Source organism: Rhopalosiphum maidis, chromosome 4 (genome assembly GCF_003676215.2).
Source record: "Rhopalosiphum maidis isolate BTI-1 chromosome 4, ASM367621v3, whole genome shotgun sequence".
NCBI classification, from domain to species: domain Eukaryota; kingdom Metazoa; phylum Arthropoda; class Insecta; order Hemiptera; family Aphididae; genus Rhopalosiphum; species Rhopalosiphum maidis.
Window position 1 is genome coordinate 35,069,258 of NC_040880.1, and position 25,032 is coordinate 35,094,289.

At 26.5% G+C, this 25,032-nt stretch overlaps 2 protein-coding genes across 3 annotated transcripts; both read right to left on the reverse strand.

The window, feature by feature from the left end:
* Positions 1 to 1,545: 1,545 nt before the first annotated feature.
* On the reverse strand, positions 1,546 to 15,996 carry LOC113548788 (organic cation transporter protein). 2 transcript variants are annotated; one of them, XM_026949856.1, is made up of 11 exons: positions 15,865 to 15,996; positions 8,140 to 8,324; positions 7,017 to 7,245; positions 6,846 to 6,949; positions 5,910 to 6,064; positions 5,244 to 5,415; positions 4,932 to 5,177; positions 3,852 to 4,066; positions 3,458 to 3,639; positions 3,226 to 3,365; positions 1,546 to 1,919 (listed from the first exon to the last, which is right to left on the reverse strand). In XM_026949856.1, the coding sequence occupies exons 2-11, from the start codon at positions 8,280 to 8,282 to the stop codon at positions 1,847 to 1,849; spliced, it is 1,659 nt and encodes a 552-aa protein (XP_026805657.1). In that variant the 5' UTR covers positions 8,283 to 8,324; positions 15,865 to 15,996; the 3' UTR covers positions 1,546 to 1,846. The 2 variants fall into 2 exon arrangements, with proteins under 2 accessions (XP_026805657.1, XP_026805656.1); XM_026949855.1 differs by lacking the exon at positions 15,865 to 15,996 and adding an exon at positions 12,744 to 13,063.
* A 691-nt stretch (positions 15,997 to 16,687) lies between these two features.
* On the reverse strand, positions 16,688 to 24,336 carry LOC113548962. The gene is made up of 7 exons (XM_026950082.1): positions 24,326 to 24,336; positions 23,233 to 23,622; positions 21,407 to 21,730; positions 19,928 to 20,039; positions 19,313 to 19,381; positions 17,127 to 17,216; positions 16,688 to 16,760 (listed from the first exon to the last, which is right to left on the reverse strand). The coding sequence occupies exons 1-7, from the start codon at positions 24,334 to 24,336 to the stop codon at positions 16,698 to 16,700; spliced, it is 1,059 nt and encodes a 352-aa protein (XP_026805883.1). The 3' UTR covers positions 16,688 to 16,697.
* Between the last annotated feature and the right edge of the window lie 696 nt (positions 24,337 to 25,032).

The window sequence follows — 25,032 nt, forward strand, 5'->3', positions numbered from 1 at the left end:
AGTCGATGTTAGACATTATTATTTATTGTAACTAAGCTTGAAATTAAGCAAATTAATAAATGCATCTAGTTTTGAAATAATAAGTTTAAGTATACCTACGTCCTACATAAAGTACTTACATAAAAAAATTTAACAATTATTTGTTTAACTGCATAATATATATATATCACATTAAAGACTTTTTATAATGGTTTTAAAATTGGTGTATTCAATTATTTATTCTTGAAGTTTCTTTAATACAGAATAAAAAATACTATATATTAAAATATACATACAAATATACAATTACTATAAATGCATAGTGTATAAAACGTATTTGATATTATTATAATCACAATAAATTCTATACAATTAATTTAGATTGCTTTAAATTCATTATGTTGTAAAAAAAACTGAAAAAAAAATAATATGCAATATTATTCGTCATTATTGTGATTGCTAAAGAAATAATGTCTGACTGTACTCTATAATCAATTTCTAAAATACAAAATAACATATTAGGCAATTATCAATTTACTGACACAGTTATTTAGGTTTATATTCAATAATTAATGTAATAAAAAAAATTTAAATAAACTTCTTGACTAATATTAATTTTGAGTAATTTGATATGTTATGACATATAGACACCGAATGATTTTAAAAGAACAATTATGATAATTATTTTAAAAAAATACACATTCCTTTATATTGTAAAATACGTTTCATCCAAATTATTTAAACGTACAAAATAGTTTGAAAAAAGCTGCTAAATCTTATTTTTTAAAAAACTAAATTAAGTATAAAAAACACAAATTATTTACATTTAACCCTAAACAGCAAAGTTAAATTTAATTTTAATACCTGTTGGGAATAATTTAGTACATGTTTTCTTAGATATTAAAAGTATAAGTACACGTGTTACACATATAAATGGTACGAGTACAATAATACACGTTGAAAGTTGTAATAAAATAGTGTTTGATCAGGTATGACCGTAATCAGCGCTTAAATTGAGGAGAAACGCAATACAGGTAGATTCTCTACTATTTTTTTAAAATATTTTTAGAACATCTCTACTGATTATTTTCATTATTACTAGGGTACTTACTTTTTTACAAAGTGATTTTTTCACATAAACTACTTTTGTAATTTTTATTATGCAAAATTATATTGAATAAAATTCAATTTAATGAATTATACAATTTGTTATTATTATGAATTATGCTACTGCATTACAGTTATGCAATATAATTTGAAAATATACATTTAAAAAATACAGTTATTTTTAGTCATTTTATTTTAAAATTTATGGTTGGTTGGATGTGGGGCGCTTTCCAAATTAGTTTGAGTTTAATCATTTCAAAGAACACTAATGTTTTTCAGTCTAATAGTCCCCCTTTTTTTACAATTCGAACACTGTGGCCATATTATATTTTTAATAACAGTTTTACGCACAACACTATAGCATAGATACAATTGAGCATCACAAACAGCACAAATTCGATTACGAACATAAAAATCACTTATGATTTAAATATACATATATCTATGAATACAACGCAGTCCAGTAGAGGTAATTTATTTTTTTTATTTTCGTTTAAATCAACGGATTTATAACCGTTTGCACTAAATACAGAATTAAAATAGTCTTGTAAAAAAAAAAAAAATATGTTATAAAAAACATAGGTAGGTAGTACAAAATGGGCACAAACAGCAATGTTTAAGTTTTCATATTAATAATAAGTAGTTATAAAAAAATAGCAGTCGAAACATTAATACATATTATTACAAAACATAAAACATGTAACTATTATTTATAGTGGAAAAATACAAAATATCAATGTTACCTACATAATATAATACTTTAATACTTGTCTTTATCCTTGTTCGTGTCACCATTTGTTGCTGGTTCATTCGTAAGCACTGGCTTGTATTTCCTTGAAAAAAAACATTTATTAATACATAATAGTAGTGTAATTTATTAATGTCATTATATTGTAATTGGTGTAAAAATAAATCAAATTTACTATGAATTAAATCAATAAAATATGTTTCATCCGTTGCATTATTCGTGTTTTTTTTTTTTAATTATTTGAGATACTGAAGTCATATAAGTCATTAATCACTCACAGTACATAAATTCTAAAATAGAATTATTTTTTCCCGATTCTGGTATCGAATTTTTTGTGTTGACAATAATTGAATTGTTCAAGAAACGACAGAATAAATTGGAAACATACATGAATACAAATACAATTATAGAAATAATATAATTTAATAGTTATATAATGTTTACCAAGTAAATAATATAAAGCCATATAGGTTTATAATAAGCCAACAAACGTCATTCGTCAAGTGTTATATCTTGAGAGAATATTATTTTCATGCATTAAAATAACCAATAAGTGTGTATAATACTATACAGTATACATATATTATACATTTTTTTTAAAATTTCTGGATTCATGCTTCTGGTTTTTAGCGTTGAAACAAGGAATTTGTTTATAAAGTATTGTCGTCGAATTTCTACTAACAGTATTCCAAATAGCAATCCTTATTTATCATTCAATAATGGTTAGCTGTTGAAATTCATCCACACAAGCATAATAGTATACTAACTATTGAAATATCTTTTGTAAACACATCATATAACGTTATAACTCACAACAAGACATGTATTTCTATATTAAATAAATATTACAACATAAATACTGCTTGATCAACATAATATACTGCATTATTGTGCATACAAAATAATAGCATTGGGTATACATTTCGAAATCTGATTAATCAAATTAAAATTAAAGGTGAGAATTATTTATGACCATATCTATGTCTAACCGGTGGGTTGAGTTGACACGCATAAATTAGCATATTTGAATCAATTAGATTAACTGAAAGTAAATTAAGTACTGAATATTTTTTTATGAGCGAAATTCTTAATTCTACCATAGATATAACTTGGTAGGTATATAATACATAAAATATAAATGTGGTTTTTTTTTTTTTTTGATAAAAACGATTTGTAATTAAAAAAAATATTTTGTTGATACTATCGAATATCTATTAAGAAATTATAATGAAATCCCATTTTTTATTGCCATAAAATATAGAAAGGGTTAAAAATAAATCCCGCTCAATGAATTCGACTTGATTTCTTTACTTTTCAATTTTCACTGCAGACTTTTATAGAAAGTTAAAAACAATACGTTCTTTGTATAAACCGTTTTTAAATTCACTCACTTATCTGACATATCAATGAGATCTTCAATGGTGTCTGGCAGTTTTTTGTTAAGCGTTTCGGGTAATACAAGCGACCACGCTCCAACCAACAATGCTAGACCACCGTACACAACCAAAGGCATATTCACCCAAATTTCAGCCTGAAAATTTAACCAACATTTATGACCTTTAGTATTATATTATTCGATTCGTAAATTCCATGCTTTGAGTGCACTTTAATGCACCTCCATACCGTGTTATTAATATATGGTGCCACAATTCCTCCGATCCTAGCGAAAAACGATCCTACCCCCAAGCCCATATTCCGCACTACGGTCGGGAACTGTTCTGCGGTATAGACATACACGGCTCCATATGAAGCAGTTATGGCCAGTTTAGCCATCATCGCACAGAATATAACCAACCATGTATTCGCTAGAAATAAATAACATGTTTTTGTAGTTTTTTTCAAGCTAATAGAACAGACCATAATATAATACGACATAATCGAGAATTACGATAATCAGTAAATTTTGGTTAAATAATAAAAAAATCATCAAAATCAAAAATCATTATAGTGTTACATTAAAAATTTAATAATAATCAATTTCGTTCATTATTACATATAAACTAGATAAATCATTTACTTTTGGGTACAGCTAGTGTTGCTAGAAGTGCTAATCCGGCTAATATTAGGAACCCAGATATATTTATCTTCCTGCCCCATTTGTTGAGGGTTAATAACAAAAACGTATAAGCCGGAAACTCGACTAAACCGGCTAAATTGAACACCAAATATTGATTTCCTCCAAGGTTGGAAGTACTCCAAGACAAACCATAGTAGGCAGTGCTATTTACAAACCTAAAAAAAAATTAAAATAACATTCAATTACGTTTATATTTTTTTTTCGTTTTAAAAAATACATTATTATATTAATATTCCGTTTATAGTAGTATTCTGATTTCGCTACTATGTATACAACCTAACTAAATTTTATTATATTTATGTCATATATATTACAGTGTTCAGTCAAATAAAAATTATTTTGTCATACTATCTAGATTTTTCAATATTTTTTTTTAGATTTTAAAATTTAACTAAAAATGTTATTTTTTAATTATAATTAAATATATTTCTGCTCATAGATGAAACATACAAAAATAATTATTTTAATCATTTTGAAATACGTTACAGTCGTTACACTTATAATTGTATAAATGTAATCAAGTACATAGTTATTTAATGAAAATTATAACTCCTGCAGACTCAGCTCTTTATTCATTCTTCATATGAAATATATATTCACTATTAAGTGTAATTTTAAGAATTGTAAATTATTTAAATTGCTATCTGCTGATATAATATGTATCAAGAGATATTTAGGTACAGATATCCGCTAAAAATATTTATAGCGATGGCAAATACGTACATATTGTGTGAGAATATTTTTTTAAATATATTTTTTATTAATTTCTTCCAAATATTTTTGTAAATTTTTCATTTTGTCGTACTTAAATTAATGTGTAATATATAATAAAATAAATTATAATAAATAAATAATACGCATTGATGCATAATACAATGCGAAATGACAAATATATCATCTTCGTATTATATAATTAATTATATTACTAATTACTTTAGAGTTTAGACTATAAACTGTAAGTGTATAGGTTAATTAATTTATATCTTATCAATTTAATTATTTAATATTAGCTATCATTACCACAAAAGCATTATAATGATAGATCTCTTCAAAATTACTGGGTGTTTGAATAGATCAAAAAATGACGCTTTTGGTTGAGCATCGGCCTGTACTATAGGCTTTTTCTCGATATCGCATTCCAATATTTCAACTATGTCTTTGTCTGAAATGTCCACACCGTTTACTCTACACACTTTCTGGATAATTTTTACGGCTCTCTCCTGTTTACCGTTGGTCAATAGCCATCGCACAGATTCTGGTATAAACCTTAAAAGTTAAAAATTAGTTTTAGTAAACTTAACTGGTGATGAAACTAATATGTGCATTACTGACCAATGATAGGTCGTGTAGAACAGAGTCGGTATGGTTATAGCCAACTGAAAATATCTCCAATTATTGTGAAAAACATATGCAAATGCGGATGTTAAAAGGAAACCAACAGAAAAGAACATTTGTATGACAACGCCAACCACCATTCGGTATTTAGGACTGACAAATTCCAAACCTGTGAATAATTGTACTTTTAAAATATTTGAAACAGTAAAATAGTACGTTCTGAGAACGTATATTTAAATACCCATTCTAATACAATGCATTTATATACATTAAAAAAAATATATAAAACAAAAAAACGTAAATAGTTATCAATTATTAAGATTATCAATTATATGAATGAAAACGGTAGGTACCTACAATAATAAATATTATTTTAAGAAATATACACTATAAAAAAATTAAATGATTACTTTACATGGCGATAACGCAAAAATATATTTATAAAGAAATTATCTATTATTATTCGTGCATTTTTCGCGATAAACAGTTTTTACCTGCTGATTAAACAGTGAAATATTTATTAGGTCATATTTTAAAGTCCATATTATTATTAATATAGCCGTGTGCAATGTACATTTTTTGAGTGTTTAACAACCTCTCAGTTTCGTATTGGATATAGACGTCTATATATAGATACGAGCTTAGTTATGGTACACGGCCTACCGATGACATAAGCTGCTAGGTATAGCCCTGAAGTAGATGCTCCGACCAATACTCTGAGAAATGTAAAACTCCAATATTCTTGGGTAAATGCCATACCGCAACCGGCGATTCCCTGCAGCCAAACAGATATTGTAAAAATATTTTTTCTTCCGATCCTGACAACAATACAAATTTAAGACTCGATTAAAAAAAGTATTAAACATTTAGGCTGATCATAGTATTACAAACCATGATGAATTACTTAGAGTGAAGCATTATTCAAAAATTATATTTCCTAAATAAAATTATATTCAAATTAATTTTTACAATCATTAAAATATCTTTCAGGTATTCTATTAGATTAAATATATTATGTTAAAAGAAAAATATTTCAAAACATTTTTAAAAAAAAGACATTCAAACACATAATACATGTAGGTACTCGTAAAGATATAGTTTCTTAGGTATTTGAATTATCTATATAACAATTTTCCCAACTCTAATAGTATTTTATGGCGTATAAATAAAATGTATATTATATAATATACCATTATTATTATCTGTATATGTTGATCACTTAAAAAATCTTAAGATAACGTCAATATTGAAATACATATTTTATTACCTAAAAAATAAAGATATTCGTTTGAGTCTGATAAAAATGTGTAGATAAGTCAAAACATTTGTTTATAATATTATACACCGAATTAAATCGTCTTGTATAATATATATGTGTCTTAGAATTCATGTTATATGAATAAGAATACCCCGAGTACACACAGTAAGTATTGTGTTATCTAAAATAATGCACATTTAATTACATAGTAAAGCATTATCGCACTGGTATCTATTATGGTACATAAATGTGTATAGGAATATAACTATATAATATACATTTTTTTCACATATAATATTCATATTAAGCGTTAATGTTTATGTTACTACAAGATAACTCACCGGTCCGACAAGTATCCAAATATTATCGATCCCAACATGACACCGACCATGAGCATAGAGTCCGCTGTACCTTTGTACCAAGCTCTATCACAGACCAAGTCGAACTATTCAAAAAAATTGACCAATTTAGAACCATCATAAGAGAATATTATGAGCACTTAAAAATGTCACCTCCATCACTGCGGTGTTTTGGAATGTCTCCCTGTCGTATATCCACCTGTGGCAATTTATGCTATGGTTCGCCGGTATATTGGACGAGTAGTACGTTTCCGTGAAATTCGTGTCGTACATTTTACATGAAGAAAAATGGTCCAACTTATAATCGAATGGGTATGACATGTTCATGATATTGATCGGCAAAGCATACGAAGCATTGTTGAGCTCTCCCGGAAGTTGACATCTATAACAGGAAAACAATATTATTAATCGTTTATACATAATAAAATATATAAATAGATAAGTAATCGTATAAACATAATAAGTATACTGGATAGTCAATTTATGTAAGACACTCATTTTTTCAAAAATTATCAACGTTTATTAAAAGAATATTTTTAAGGTATAGTTAAAAAAAAATATTTCTAATAAAATGTATTATCACTATTTTTTTTTCTTCTTTTCCTAGTCTTCGAAAGTTTTTCCCGCTAATACAACATTACAGTATTACACCATTTATCTTTTCAAGCATACTTTATTTTCACTTATCTAATAACACATTCCTTGGATCCTACTTAACTACATCTTTATTTTACTATTTTTTTTATTTTTTAATAACAAAATGCATTTATAAATCGTTCAGCGTTAGTGTTTTCTCTAACAATGAGTGTCTTAAGTTAAAAGGACAGTACCCGTATGTGTTGTTTCCGTCTTATATATATAAAAGACACAGCAAAAACTATTTTGCTTGGGAAAGAAACGAGAAGACTACATTTATAACTAAGAAACTAAATTTTCACCACATAAAAAAGAGAACTTTGATATCAGAACTAAAAAAAAATAAATTATTCAAGTTAAAAAATAATGGATTTTGAAACAATAAGAACTTTTTTCATATAAGTAATATCAAAATAATAAAAACAATATTTCACAGATAATGTTCTCAACTTTATTGTAGATCAATTCAGAGTCTTAACTATCACAGCAACTTCATTGATTCTATCCCGTGCAAAACAGTTTTTGCTATATTTTACATTTGTAAGAGGTGACAATACATGCGAGTGTAGCATCCTCCTAAATTAATCGTAATGTATATAAAAAGAAGGAACGTGTGTAACATGCCATTAAAACTATTTACCTGTGATCCGTTTTAGCTAGGATAAAGACTCCAGCTAACTTATGCAAAGCACACGATATTGCGGGTAAACACAAGAAGAAGTAAATTCTTTTCTGGTACTTCCCAAAATCTCCAATTTTGTGCAATAGATCGTCGTAAGTCATTTTTTTTTTGTTATAATGATGTATACAATCATTAAGTTATTGCTAAAACATAATAAAAATGTTCATGCGTATAGGTATATTTGACACAACAGGTAAATAAAATCACAAATGTTTTACATTCGTCAATACTTAATAACCAACCAAACAATTATACTATAATTAAATCCTTGTTGAAAAAAAAATTTAACGACTCGTATCATCGTATGAGGTCAAACTAAATATATTGCAGATTATCTTATTGGGTCGTCTTCAATATTAGTAGAATTAACTTCTAGTCAAATTTGCACACACTCACAACGAACAAAAATAAATAAATTATTAATACCTGTATTATATAAACTAGATAAAAACTTATAAAAGTATTCATGGTATGTCTTGCAAAAAATCAACTAAACAGCTTTTTAAATGTTTCTAATTTATACATATTTTATATTTTAACAACTGATTTAACTATGGACAGTAATTTTTTTTGTTTTATTATGTGAATTTTTAAAAATTAATTTGATCGTTATGATTAATACTTAAACCTATCTATCTTAATAAGATATCAATAAAGTAGATTCAATTAGATAAGACCCTGATCTATCTGTACTAAGCCAATGGATGTATTTTACCTATGTATTATTATATTTGACATATTATATTATATATTTATTTATGATATATAGATATACATAGATATATTAATATATTATAACAGTATAGAAATCACAAGTACCTACCTATATGTATATTTTATGAATAATGCACTAAATGTAGCAATCGCTGAACTACTACGAAATAAAACGACCCAATTAAAATGTTTGTTTCCATGTAAATAAAAAAAGAAGGCATTTTTAATTCTGAACGGAACAAAAAATATATTTTAAACTGTATACTCAAAATCTCACTTTTTATTTATATACTTTTATGTTTTGCACGTAACCATTTATATAGACCTCGAACAGGAAGTTGATTTTATCATAAATATTAAATTATAATATATTAGTTCAAATGTATATAATAATTAAAATATATAGGTAGGTAGGCGCTTTATACTTTTAATACTATGCTATAAATAATAGTAACAATAACATTCTATTGGGACGTGTCAATGTGTATAAAGTCAATATAGAAACACAAATAGGTATATAATTAATGCGAGTGATATAAAATTGCAGGTGTTATGATCATTTTTAGTAAATGCAGTCACAACCCATAATATATGTATATTACTATACATTAAAATATAGAGTATAATATTATAGACTTAAGACCAATACAATACCAAAAGTACTTTATTACAAGACTGAAGGTCTTTTGAACATATAATAAGTACAATTAATCGTAATACCTACGCTGCCTATATAATTTAAAGCGCGGCATTATTGAACTACACAAACATTTATATTGTTAGCACAACAATAAAATATTGTAGGATGTCGACCGTTGTGCGTTGACAAACTTTAGAAACGTCTTTACTGTGAAAACTATTACTACTCGCAGTAGGCTGGCGGTGGTGGCGTGTTGTACAAAGACCTAAACAGAGCTCGTTGTCGCAACATCGTATTTCTGTTACCTAATTAAAAACACAATGGTTGTATTTGTAAAAAGAATAATAACAAACGTCCGTAGTAAACGCCGGTATTACATTTCGTACAAATTTTGTGGCATGTAGCTATTATAGACGAACGTGAAGAAACCTTCTGTAAAATACACGACCCCAATAGGTACTTGAATAAAAATATTCAAATATTTTTAAGTACCTACTCAAATACATATTTTAAACACTTGTAAAAAGTACTTGCACCTAGTATCTAAAGTGCTTTTTCTTAGTATCCTTATTTAATTATATACTTTTTTTCTTATTTTGTGTAATCATACTATGTAAAATTAAATAAAAAAAAAAATTAAAAAAGGATAAATGTCATTAAATGTAATCTATAAGAGAAAATGATCCAAATTTACTAAATACTTTATTTTAATAGCATACATATTAAAAAGCTTTAATTTTTACAAATAATCATTTTAGAGGTAAAAATCATAAATTAAATTCCAAATACCAGTTGATAAATAATATATTTACTAAAATTATACATAGTGGAAATAGCTTTAAAGACAACATTTCTAAAACGCTAAATTTCTAATTTGTCTATCTTACAGTCGTAAAAATATATATACGTACAATATATATTGTAAAAAAAAGTTAAACATATGCCACTATTATCATCATTTCTGATAAAATAAACTATAGATTCCTTTACAAAAATAATAAAGTGAATTTTAAACATTACCAATATGACCTAAATTGTCATAAAAAAAAAATCAGCCCCTAAAAAGAAAACTATTTTTTCATATTATTTTTTGTTTTCTTGTAATTCGATTTATTAACCTCTAAGTCATCACCATTAAAACACACTGCGGGTAAACTGGTCAACGTTCGACGGCATATAGTAGGGGTAGGCAACTCAAAGTTAATAAAGGGCCAATTTTTAGAACTTTAAAATCTAATGAGCCAAAGAACATAGAAAGAATTAAATATTTTGCATCATCAGTTATTACTGGAGACAAGTTTTTGAAACCACCAAAAAGTTCTATTGCATTTTTACAGCATTATATATGTCACTTCTTTTGGATAATTCAAATCTTAGTTTGACGATAAAAATTATATCGATTTTATAAATATAATAAAATAAAATGTAATGAAGTAATTTGAAATGTGGCACGGGCCAAATAAAAAAGGTTCACGGGCGGCCAGTTGCACATCTCTGGCATATAGCTTTCATTCTGTACGTATATTGACATATTATACACTGTATAATATTATGCACACGATACAGTACATATTATATACTATTATATTATATAGAGTGATTTACCAAGCATACTCACTTATTGTTTCTTCAATAATACAGTTATCAAAAAAATAATTTCTGCATAATTTTTGGAATTTTTTTATATATTTAAGACCTTATTTTCAAAGTCTTAAGATTTATTGTACTACTTAATACTTAGTAACATTCTATACAATAATAATATCCTATAACTCGGAACCTATACTCATTCAAAGTTTAAATTGGGTACATAAACGTTTTCAAAAATCTATTAAATAATGTACAGTAAAAACTACTAAAAAGGGAGGATTCTCATTTGAAAAACAGAAATTTGTATCACCACACATGATAGGTACTCCTTAAATAGAAAGTACAATAAAATTCAAAAACTTAAAAATATGGTCTATATCAGGGATGAGCAACTGGCGGCCCGCGTACCTTTTTTATCTGGCCCGTACTACATTTTCAAATTACTTCATATAATTTCATATCATATAATAGAAGTGGATTTTACTAAATTGTCTATTGAAAAACCTCATCCTCAAGTATCACATTAAATAATAATTGTAAATATAAATAAATAAAGATAAAAAATAAAATTTTAATTTTTTTTTTGCTTTCTCCTATGCACTGCGGCCCGCTAGATTTTAAAGTATTTAAAAGTGGCCCGCTAGTTACTTTGAGTTGCCCATCCCTGGTCTATATGATCACATATATTACTCGAGCAATGAGTATACTTTAAAATTCCAATACATTCCTCGTTAAAGGAAAAAAAAGAAGTATGTGTATTTTTGAAGAATCAACCTGTATTATATAATTTATACACATGACCACGAACAATATAATATTATCTCAATTGTTAATTTGTGGAATTTACTTCTTTTTTTAAAAAAAAACACATATCTATACGAGCCTATGAGTTCAACCTTATTACTGGGAGTCGTAATTGTTTATTTATCCACTACTATATAATGGTTTAGGTTTACGCAGTGACTCGTACGTGTCAACAAGGGAGAGGGTAAACTGCACCTAAACATTGAATTTTTGGATGTGCCATAAAGGTGTGTTCTTTTCAGAAGTGCATTCCTGAGTTTTACAAAATCTAATAATTTGAAAAATGATTCCCGCATGAAATAAAAATCATAGTAGGTACCCTAAACCTGCGCACAATACACGGTGCTGCTTTAAATGAATAAATATCCACGTAAAAGTAATACGTGTGATCGTTGGTTACTCTATCTCGTTGCGACGCATAATTACGATAAATAATGATACAGCCGCCAAATAATATTATAACATTAGAGTATTGTTAATACGCGGCACCGCGCCGAGCACATGCGAATTTATTTTTGAACGGTAGCCGGGCGCCGTCAATCAATATAACGGCAACGTACGTCGGCGCACGCGCTTCGTTTATTATACTAGATAGTCCTGCAGCTACTAATGCACCACTATAATATTATTATATAGGCCTGCAGGTTCAGCATAAGTATTACACCGATGTTTACGATATTTGTGAATTTGTGACGAATATACAGTTGATTGTCGATACACGTATAATATTATATGTTATTGCATCGTTGTTAAGTGTGAAATGTGTGAATCGCCATTTCGTGAATTCATAATATTAGTATAATATAATAATTACCAACTACAGTTGCAGCAACGATCAAGAAACCGGTGTCACGCGTCTCGGCACAATTTCGAAACTTTGTTGTCGCCGTAGTCGGAATAAAAAAAAACTTAAAATCGTAAATTGATAACCCGAATACACACCACGCGCGTTATAGAATTTTGTAATAATTAGAGGAAGAACAATAATAGATCGATGACGGATGATACTTCGTGATGATTTTTATTATTATCAGAATGATTGTTATTATTGTTCGTTTACGGAAATCGATTGACGGAAAAACGGCCGTGAACCGTACACGGTCGCGCGCACTGTGATGAATGGCATGGCCTACTCCTGTGTGGCTATTATATATACTACCGGCGCCGCCGTGGCAAAGACCTCTTTACTACACAGTCGCGCGATTTAACGCAGCTGTGCGGCTCCTTAGTCTATATTTACGTGCGCTACGCGCACACAATATTATAATTATTTTATATTATTATACAGAGCGATTCTTCGATCGGTAAACGATCAGATTAATTCTAAACGTTTTTGAATACATGTTTCTTCGCGTGGTCCACAATATTATTATTATTAGTCATCATTCATCAATGCAACAGACTTTTGATGAAATGAAAACAAAAATCATTTATCACAATCGTTATCATAATTTCTCCGTTAATCCAACGGCATTACATTTTTAAATTACCACATTGATATTCATTTTTAAATTATTCATACTCCGAAGAAGAATATTTTTCTGAGAATTTTGAATGATAAAATACGAATATCGAATAACTAGTTATTTCTATAAAATAATATACAATAATTAGTAATAAACATAATATTTTACATTTTAAATCACCAGTGCATTCTTTAAGACATTTTCGCTGGACGATAAATAAAAATGTTCTCAAAATAAATAGTCAATTATAGTACTATAGAATTATTTCATGTTCACCCAGTCTTTAATAAAGTCAATTAGATAACAAAATATTTTCACTAGTATCGCATAATTTATTAGTTTAAAAAATGCACTGCTATTCGCTAGACAAAACTTTAAAATGATACTTTAAACCTAAAAATAACATCGATAAAAAATGGTAAAAATAAAATTATTTTTCAAAAGTGTCTTGTTGTAAATTTGCAGCGACTTAAAATCACGTATAAAAATATATATCTCGAACATTTTACGGTAAATGATGCTTAATGATAAAATAATCACCTCTTATAGCTTCGTATAAACGATAAATAACATATATACACACTCTAATACGTTTACAATGGATTTACAATTAAAAATACTACTACTGTTTACTGCAGTATAAATACCGACACGTCAATTGTATTGTGTATAGTGTGTATAGTGTTTAAAATGTAAATAAGTACTGATGTAAACACATGCGACTACGTCGCTGCCAATCCACTAGTCCGATTAGTATAAAAAGCCACACACCACGGCTCCCACGTGTTTTTTTCAATCGGGTGTGCTGTTTAGTGTTTTATCGTCAGCCCAACAGTATTCCTGGTTGACAGACTCACCATCACTCTATCTCTCTCAATTCCTCGCTCACGCCATGGACCAGCACCGTGTACTAACCGTCTATGACTCAAGCAACGCGTACGAGATAAAATATGCAAAATATAGTATGAGATTTTCAACGTTTCCGTAATTATATAGCATACGTGTACAACTTCCATTGGCACAACAATGGGATTCAAATATAAAGATCAAAATTAAAAATATTATACTTACAACGCTAATGAGGAGGCGCGAATGGCATAAATTATAATATATATAGGAAGCCTAGTCGCTTGAATATTATTATAAACGTAACACCAAGAATCACATGGTGATAAACATCCGTATAATACACGTCATAATATATTTTTGAATAAATCATTTTCTCATATTTTCAGTTTATGTTAGCAATAATAATTATAATGTACCGGGTGATAAATTTAACGGAACACACTCAAAATACGTTAATACGTAGTTTTAAAAAAATATATATAGCCCCAAAAGAAGCGATTGCCTTTTCTTCGCTGACGTTCTAATATTGTTTATAGAATAGTATATTTTATAATCAATGGGTCTGCAAACACTATTATTATTATTATTAAAAATTAAATATTGTGCCTGACTTATAATTGATTGTTTAATCATTACTTATTTATTTGTATAAATTTAAGTTAAAATTTTTGATAAGAATTAGTAGTTGTCTTAAAATTGTATACACACCTTAAAATAAGAACTGCTGTCTCCTCCACAAGCCTAGACTTTTGGAGACAATCGTTTAAATATTTTTTTACTTGTATAATGTATGTAAAATTTTTTTCTTAAATGCAATAAATGTATTATTATTATTATTAAAGTGAATTCTTGCAATTACAATCATAAATCATATTCTATAACCAGTTAATTTTGGCTTTAACTATTTCAGCGCCCGGTGCAAGAATTATTTTGTAATATCATTAATATAGGCACTGAATAACGATATTGTAGATTTTTTTTATACATAATACATTAATAGACTTGTAGCTCCCTAAAATATTTCAAAAAAATATACTTTGAAACTTCGTAAACCCGTATAGTTTGAAAAAAACGATGTTTACTGACTAGGATATTATCACTAAATAATATCAATGGTGTTGCAATATATTAATATACATTTTATGTATATTCTAAGAAATAATAAAAATAATAATAATTTGTAATCGTAAAAGTACTATATAGATTATAAATGTACCTATACCTACCGTTTTCTTATAAAATATCATTATTTATAACACTCATCTTACAATTTTCAATTGTTAATAAAAGAATCGTTTGTAATTTTGTACTTAAATTTATAAAAATACAAAACGAGTAATGAAAATTGTACTGAAAAAAAATTATTTGTATATAACTGAAGGAGAATTTTTTTTTATATTCTCAACCTTGCATCTACTCTCAAAATTCTAATTGTTATTCTCTTAATAGTAAGTTGATGAACCACACACTTTTATATGGTGAATATATCACTCTATCATGAGAAATTTATTTTATTTTATTTAAACGCCTACTCATATAGTCTATAATGTTTTATAAATCTATTTCAATTGTTAAAAAATGTTTTGAATCCATAACTTATATAACACCGTAAATCCTTACCTTAAAACCATAACTGCGTAACCGTGGATTTAAAAACTCATAAAACATTATTACTTCCCGTCGGTTTTAAATTCACACTTGTAAGAACAAAAAAAGTGCCTATAATTCGATAATTATTATGTAATTGCAGCTTACAGCAATGAAAAAAATTCACATAAAGATACACAATTTTAAACAAAAAATGACTAAAATGTTAAACTTAATTAAAGCTAAAATCTGGATCATTAAATAAAACAAAAAACATTCACCGAAAAAAAAATTATTCAACAAAATAAAAACACGAACAAAAAAAAAATTAAATAGGTTTTACGCTACTCAATTTTATAATAACGTATTATATAACTATTATTTTGAATTAAAATACAATTGTAATGATATAATTATATACGTATAAAGAACTATAAGAATTTACTTCTAAATAATCTATAACTAAAAAATTACTATTAGGTCATACCAAATGTTTGTTCTTAAAACAACCGCTTCAAAAGGGGTTATCCACGGTTAATTAAACACATATATATAATATATATAAGTAACAGGCAATAGCCAATAGGCATTATGCTTATAGTATTAAGAACTTGTTATCTTAAGTTCTGAAGAAAAACACAATAATTGATAAGTTAACATACGGTTTTATATAATATATACTTTCTCGTATACTTATTAATAAAATAAAACTCCATCAGCTAATATCTACCTACTCATATTTATAAATAATTTATTATAAATGTAAATAATTGTATAATTATATCAGTTGTAATTGTAGATGTGAAAACATAGGTATGTAAAAAAGTACTCACATAATATTAAAATTTATTTGCACATATAATACTTTAGAATCGATTACACAAAAAAGATACAACCAGTACGATAAACCCAACAATGGAACCAAATACCTATAAAAACAAAAAAATATATTACTGTTAAATATCTCTGTTAATTTATAAGAACTTTTACACTTTTTGAAAGTAACAATGATAAAAACATTGACATACGTTCGATGCATTTAAATATAAATTAATTGTTACTTTTATTAAATACTTTAATTTATATTTATGTAACACTAATGACTAAGCCGTCGAAGCGAAATAAAGATAAATTTTAAAACATTATATTGTTTAATTTAATTTTTTTTTTACTATTGAACTATGAACTTAAGTCTTAAAATATTAAATTGTTGATATTACACTTGAGATTAAGTTATGATTTATGAATTTATTTAATGATAACTGTAGAATGTTGTTGTAACTAACAAGACTTACAGAGTATAGAAACTTTTTATTAACATCGTAGCAATGGTTCGCTGATATATTTACTTCTGTAGCATTTAGTTCATTCAAAAATAAATAAACCTGTAAAAAAATTTAATCTATAAATTTTATTTATATTAATCAACAAACTTTAGAACATAATAATAATAATTGTTTACATAATCAACATTCGTCAATCATAAATTCATAAACGAACATAATTATTTTAGGTAACGAAAATTATAAATGATAGGTATAATGTATATACATTTAATTTACTTAATTTAAGAACTTACAAAATAATATTTATTTTTATAGGTAATATGAAATTATATTATTATCTAAGCAACATTATTATAATAAGTAAAATTATTAACGATAATAATAAACAAAGATAGATTTGAATTTCAAAAGTTAGAAGGTTCCAATAGTTCCATATAGGTGAATAAGATATATGATATATTAATATCAGAACGATTAAATCACACCGCGGTACTCTAGAGTTATAATGTATTGTGATTTTTTTTAGTTAAAATTATATTTTGATTAATTAAAAACATAGTTTAATGTCGGGTAATATTTATGCTATTCATCTATCGACTACCATATAGTTACCTGAACTAACTTATTTACTATGAATTAAAATGATACACACCATAGAGGTCTCTCGTGGCAGTATAAAGTATATAATATTATGTGTATGAGTATTATTATTGATTACCTATATTATATATTTTAATATTATAATTCTACGCTTGTATCGATCACTTGGTCACTTATTAGAGCGCAATGGTTCGATCTCGGCTCACGACCGGTCTATGGTCGGTCTATGAATACCTATATAGGTCTATGCACTAAGTGGCTCACCATTATACACTATAGTACTTTACTTACTTACTTTTATTTTAAATTATGTATTATAACTAGGAGACGGATTTAAATGCCCTAAAAAACAAGAAAAATGGCTTTAAAAAATACGATTTAATGCACTTGTAACAGACATATTTTTTAAAAAAATGCTCTTAAAATTTTTTTTAACATTGAAAAAATTTGTTTAATTATATAAATAATTATTATTATTTATATAATTTTCATCAGCTTCTATTTCTATCTTCTTATTACTCTGAAAATGTTTTCAAAAAATTAATATACAATTCAGAATTTAGATAGAGACATTCGTTATACTTTTACTTTATGTTATTATACGATAAATAATATTTTTACTTTATTATTTTAAAATGAATTTTAATTAAGTTTTTATCAAATTGTATGCATTCCAATATAAAAGTGACTAAAACGTCAAAAATACATTAAAAACATCAAAAAATGCAAAATAAAAGTTACACATTTTTTAGTTCCTTGATGTATGAAATTAACTTTATGCTTGAAAAGAAATGTTTTCGGACATTCAGAAAAAATGCATTTTACATATAAATCTGTTCCCTAATACTATGACATTTTATTATAAATGATAAAACTGACCAAATCACTATACACTGAACCGATTTTGTTGAAATTTGGTATGAAGAAAGCTTGAACACTGAGAAACGACAAAAGCACATTGTTTCAACCCGAAATCCGTATTACTGTATAGGCTGTTTAGGCTACAGCCTACGACAACATCAAAATAGCATATTCTTTTATGTTGTAGCACAAAATAATATTTGATGTTGAAATATTATTTCAAAAATATAACCACAAGTAATTTGAATGCTTTATGATATTATGAAACAATATCGATATTAAATGTTCAAAATAAATCTTAGTTGTAGTTATGTACTTATGTATAAATTATATTATATATGTATTCATAGTTAGCCGTATCCCATTAAAATCCGTACCTGAATTTAACTTCATAATAATTAATAAGTAATGATTACGATGTGAGGAAATATTGGCTACAAGTGACAACGGGATAAATAATATTAGCTAATATATCTTATTCGTCATAACTCATAACAAAACTATTAATATTCCAATGAAACGTCGGAAAATAGCTAGTATATTATTTATAATTAATAAATACATAAATACCTATATATTGACATATTGTTTATAGTTATCAGTTTGGGTGAAAATGTAGCTCTATTACTCAAAAATATTATTCTAACTAAATGATTTTTCTATTATTTAAACGTGTAAGAGTCAATAAATAACAAACCAAGGAATATGGATCACACACAAATTTAATAAATTACCTGTTCTTTGGTTTGATGATTCAGACAATTTACTCTATTGCGTAATATATGATAAAATGTAAAAACACTCTAAACAAACAAATAATCAAATTATTCAAACTTAATATTAAAAGCACAATTTGTTTATATTATTAAAGCTAACAAATATAACGTGGTTACATGAAGTAATATTTATTTATTTATTAAATCTATAATATAATCATTGTTTTAAGTAAAAAATGTGATCATCATCTCATATTTTAATGCTTACCAATCCTACTTCAGTGTCAAATTTTCATATAATGCGTGTTGCGTAAAGAAAACCCGTGGCAAAGCGCTTTAATTTACAATGTTTCGATAACTCCAAAATATCAATGGAAGAGTTCTAGAGACTTCTAAATACTTTAATTCAATAATTTATGATATACGAATAGAATTAAATCTTTAAAAAATATTTGAGCACAATAATTGGGATGACTATAATATTTATTTATATATATTATTATAAACAATTAGAAAAATTAAATTTTTTTCAGTTACTTTCAAGCAAATTTCGCTAAGAATCATTTATAATAAGTATTTTATAGAAAATTGATTAAATTATTAAAGTAGACAATACTTTACAAAATACATTACCTTATTATGTAAATAAGAACTTGACTCTACTAGATAGATAAAAACCATAAATAATCTTGTCATACGTATTATTCTGATGATATCTTTTAAGTTTGCAAAGTTGTAAAAAAAACTAAAACATAATTTACTATTAATATTAAGCATACGGTTAATATGTAGAGTGAAAGTTACACATTCAATGATTTTTAAAAGTTATTCTTGCTAATTCATACAAAAAAATCCTTCATACGCAACGCAATTTCCCAGCTCCCACAAAAAAAAAAAACCATTTTTAGTATAGAATTTCTATAAATATACATGTTAAAAAAACAATAAAAATCAAAATATGCGTAAAAGTTTGATCAATATTATGTCTAACGTTAATTTATTTACTAATAGTATCATAGTATAAAAATGATTTCATTTATTTATAGATTTCAGCATTATATATTCTGAAAACGTATTTTTACTTGTATTAATACAATTTTTGGTCGTTTTGGACAACCTTCGAGTAAGCTATCGAAATTATTTTCTATAATAATTTGTAATTATTAATAAAAGATATATCATATTTTTATAGTTTATTACTTTTAAAAAGTACAAGGATTCGATTTATCTTTATCAAGGGTATCTGAAACTTGTTTAAGGAGCAGATTAGAAAATTTATGAACGATATTACATTAAGTATAAAACAGTATAATGAAGACTTGGCGGTAAATTAAACAATTTATGAAAAATTAAGTACAAATCTTATAATTAACTGTAGATATTTTTTCATTTTCAAACCTATTAATAGTGTGTATAATATGCAAAGGTATTTATAATTATAATAGATAAAACAAATTCATGTTTGATTCTGTGTTTGATTGTGGCTATTATGACAACTATTATTTATTATCATGAAACATGCTCCCTATACAAATATATACATAAGTAATAAATATTTTTAAATATTTTTTAAGTAAATCAGTATGACTGTATACCTATATCAAAAATTTTAAATAAATTTGTAATAAAAAAAGCTCAAAGGTAGGTGGTGACCGCTATGTCCCCCACCCATAAATCCACTCAGGATTTTTTTTTTTACATATTTTATGTGATTCCAATTTTTTCCTTTTTTCATTCTTAGATCCACTGGGATAACATACACCTAATAACCGAAGTCGACAAAATATTATAAAAAGTGGATTCAACAACGAAATTATAGTTCTGAATAAATGTATTTATTACATGTGAACGCATGATTGTATAAGCAAAGTGCGATCAAAATTATAATACAATTTCGATGCATACTTTTAAGTTTTTGAACAAGGCGAATTCATTATACATTTTTACCGTTATAGAAGCAATAACTACTCGGGGGTAATCAGATCAGAGACAAAAACGCATGCTATCAATGAATCATACAAAAATAATAGCCAGTAAGTAAATCACAGCAATATAATTATATTAGTATAATAAATATAATATCCGTTAATATGTGCGAGTTTTATAATTTACTTTTCGGTCGCAATACTTGTGGCCAGGCTATTCATGAGCTTAAACAATACCAAAAGCACGTATAACTGGTAGCATGACAAGAGTATGATCAAATCCATGTTGTAGTGTGAGTTGAACTTTTTGCAAAACGTGAACAACACGAGATTTCTTTGACGAGCTTGGCGTATCCGTTCGAAGTTATCGATTAAGTCCGACTCGACGTAGTTGTTCAAATCACTGTACAATCGACCAATCGCGTGGAAAGTATGAATCAGTTGCATTTCGAAGCCCAAAAACGCATAGGTAGTAATGTTATCTAAGTTCAAGGGCTTGTTTTTCCTGCGTCTAAATAATTTAAAAAACATTTCGAACGCTATGAATAATAATATAATTACATAAGTACTGTATATACCAATATACCAATATATAATATTATATTATGTAATGTACATAATTTCTGAAACTAGTAGGATCCGCGAGTTCAGAACATTATTCCCTTAGAGTTCTGGACCTTTTCTCATCCCGGTGATAACTTTCATGTTTTTCTTCCCGAGAATAAATAGACATAAGAAACCATAGAAGTCCTTTTTTAACCAAAAACTTATTTGGCTTTATTACATAATCATAATCATGTATTCACATGGATTAATAACTTTCAAATGATAGAAAAATATTTACAAATATTTACTTTAAAAAGAATTCATTTTTTATATCTTTTATTTATATTTTTATTATAGTATATTATAGAAAATTAAAATTAAATAATTTGAAGATAAATCCATCATTAAAAAATTACTGTTGAATTATTGTGCAAGATAATGGGATGGATTTATGAACGAATAAATTACTGAAATGCATTTAAAAAATATTATATTATGTAATAATTTCAGTATGCCACCAAGACAATATTATTATAATTTAACTCTAACTTAACCTGTCCTGTTCTAGTGCGCTTAACCACCTATGAGACTATGAAGCTACTATTGGACATGGTATATTATTGGATTAGTTACTTCTATAAGCTTATGCTTATGGAATGCATATTTTCCATACAATTATATAAACTAAATTTTGGCATACAAGGTATAACGATTTTATAAATTTAATTTTTCTATTTTGATTCAATGTTCGACAAGATTCAACGCAAATTTAAAAAATCAATTCAAATATGGAAAGCTCTAACTAAAGGCGCAAACTAGTTAGAATTATGGAGGAGGCAAAACAAAAGTATTCAATACCCACTAAAAAAAAAAATACGTTTTCATTATAATTTACCTACCTAATACTGTTTTTTTCAAAACTCCACAATAGCACACTACTTTATTTATTTTATTGAAATATTTTAATAATTATTGCCAGATAAAAGCCAATGTTTCACCAAATAAGTATCTCAGTACTCTGTAGATATTCTTTTCTATCATGAGGGCTATATACCAATAAGCAATAACACGACATCAACTTTTGTTGTCTACCTACTTACATACTTATAAGTATTATTATAATCAAACGGTCATAAGTTGTTATAGAGTACGTCGTAATAAATAATATAAAAAGTTAACGATTTTTAATGAAGCCATCTATTCTATTATACCAAACCCGTATACAGAGGTGGGGGGAGTTTACGGATTTAAAACCCTATACTGGCTATACTTCTTGCTTCTTCATAAGCTCCTCAAAAAGCCATGAACCCGGCCCGTTATTACATTACCTATAGCCTATATGTACCACAATATTAAAACATTGATATTTCTCCGACACCCCGTCCTATATTGTCATACCGGCTCATACCTACGATTATGTTCCAACCTATCCAAAAATAATTATGTAACATATCGTTACCTACTTACCTATCAATACTCTCTCCGACGAATTCGATTAGCACTGACACTATGCTGGTATACATAATTACAACTGACGATCTTTGTACCGAATTGTCAACTGACCATTCAGACAAGCTGTTGTAACATCTTACTGTGTCGCTTACAAACACCATTCTTCTCAATAACATGCACAGCAATCCAATTCCGTTGGTGCACAACACGATAGATGTGACAGCCGAGGTTTTCTTTATAGTACCAAAAAATATCATCATCAAATGCGTATATATTTGTAGTCCAACAATCACGACATATACGAAAGTGATAAACAGGCCATATTTTGACGTTGAGAATGTCCTACTGCTTTTGTTGTATACAATAGGAAATGCACCAAGCCAATTGCAAACCAAAAATGAAGAACTGTAAAAAAATATTATTAAAATTATTTAATTTAAAACTATTATTCATTGGACATTTCAAGAATTTTATCTTATCTCTAAAATTTGTTCCGTGAACTTTTAGAATTTAAGCATAACCTAACTATAAGTTCATTTCAATGGTCAAAAACAAAACGAGTGATTGTATATGTGTAAGTATGGTTTATTTCAATATTTATAAAAACATTAATACTGCTATGTTGAACATAAAATAGGTAATAACTAATAACTAATGGAGACATTTTCGTGACTACAATACAGGTACACTATGAATAATATAACAGTTAAAAAGTAATCTATTTATGAATGGTAACTATTGTCTATTGAATAAAATAATGGACAAATTCATTTCTAATAACTATTATAAATACAATACACTCGCACACAAAAATAAAAAACAAATTAAGTATTCTTGACTAAAATAAAACAGAATACATTAATTTCTCGGATCAAATGTTTCTAATGCCAAGTAAATTATTACTTAAATAATTCATATATGACTAAAAAGTATGTTATATACTATACATCATGACAGGGATGGTATAAAAAAAACAGTTTTTATAACAATGAAACTACATTATGTATTTATAATGACAACACAGTAAAAAATAACCACACCTCAATACCATAAGAAATTAAACATTTAAATTGAACAGTCTTTTAATTTTTACCCTTATCGTAGTTACAAATCCCACATAACGGCTGTAATATACAGAATGTGCTACTTATCATAAGGATATAATGAATATTATTTCAACTTTATAAATATAAACAATAAAAAAAAAAATTTTAAAAAATCAGTTCTCAATTGATTTTCATTCGAGGTTGAAACACTTAGAATTTACAACAAAAGTATATTTGTTTTATATAATTTAAACATGTTTCAACCATGAACTTAATAAATACAATTTCAATTACATATACTAGAACAAATAATATTAGACTAGAATATTTTAATGCAATGTACAACACTCAAAATGATACACATACATATCATTATAAATACCTATAAGCCTAATACAAGCAAAACATTCCATTTTACTAACCAGATACTAGCCTATCAGTTATCACAATTAACTAAATTTGAGTACATTTTCAGCTTTAAGTATATAAACATAATATTAAACTAAAAACAAATATTTTACTTAAATAAGCAGTAACACAATATAATAATAAAAATAAAAAAATAATAGTAATTTTAAACAAAAATAATTTAAATATCTTAGTAATGGCCAATTGGCTCAACAAATAAAAAATAAGTCTTAATTTTGATTATAAAATATTGAAAAATACATTCATCTTGTTGATTTTAAATATTAGATACTAATAAATAATAATTGTATTTTTACCAAATTACTAATTGAAAACATTATTAAATATTATATGCTTCAAT

Coding starts and splice junctions, on each gene's coding strand:
- LOC113548962 (XM_026950082.1), bottom strand. Junction 21,731..23,232: donor GTCGGAGAGAGTATTGATAG/GTAAGTAGGTAA, acceptor TAAATTATTTAG/ACGCAGGAAAAACAAGCCCT. Junction 19,382..19,927: donor GTTCTTATTTACATAATAAG/GTAATGTATTTT, acceptor TTGTTTGTTTAG/AGTGTTTTTACATTTTATCA.
- LOC113548788 (XM_026949856.1), bottom strand. CDS start 8,282: ATGACTTACGACGATCTATTGCACAAAATTGGAGATTTTGGGAAGTAC. Junction 6,950..7,016: donor AAAACACCGCAGTGATGGAG/GTGACATTTTTA, acceptor TTTTTTGAATAG/TTCGACTTGGTCTGTGATAG. Junction 3,366..3,457: donor CACCATATATTAATAACACG/GTATGGAGGTGC, acceptor TTAAATTTTCAG/GCTGAAATTTGGGTGAATAT.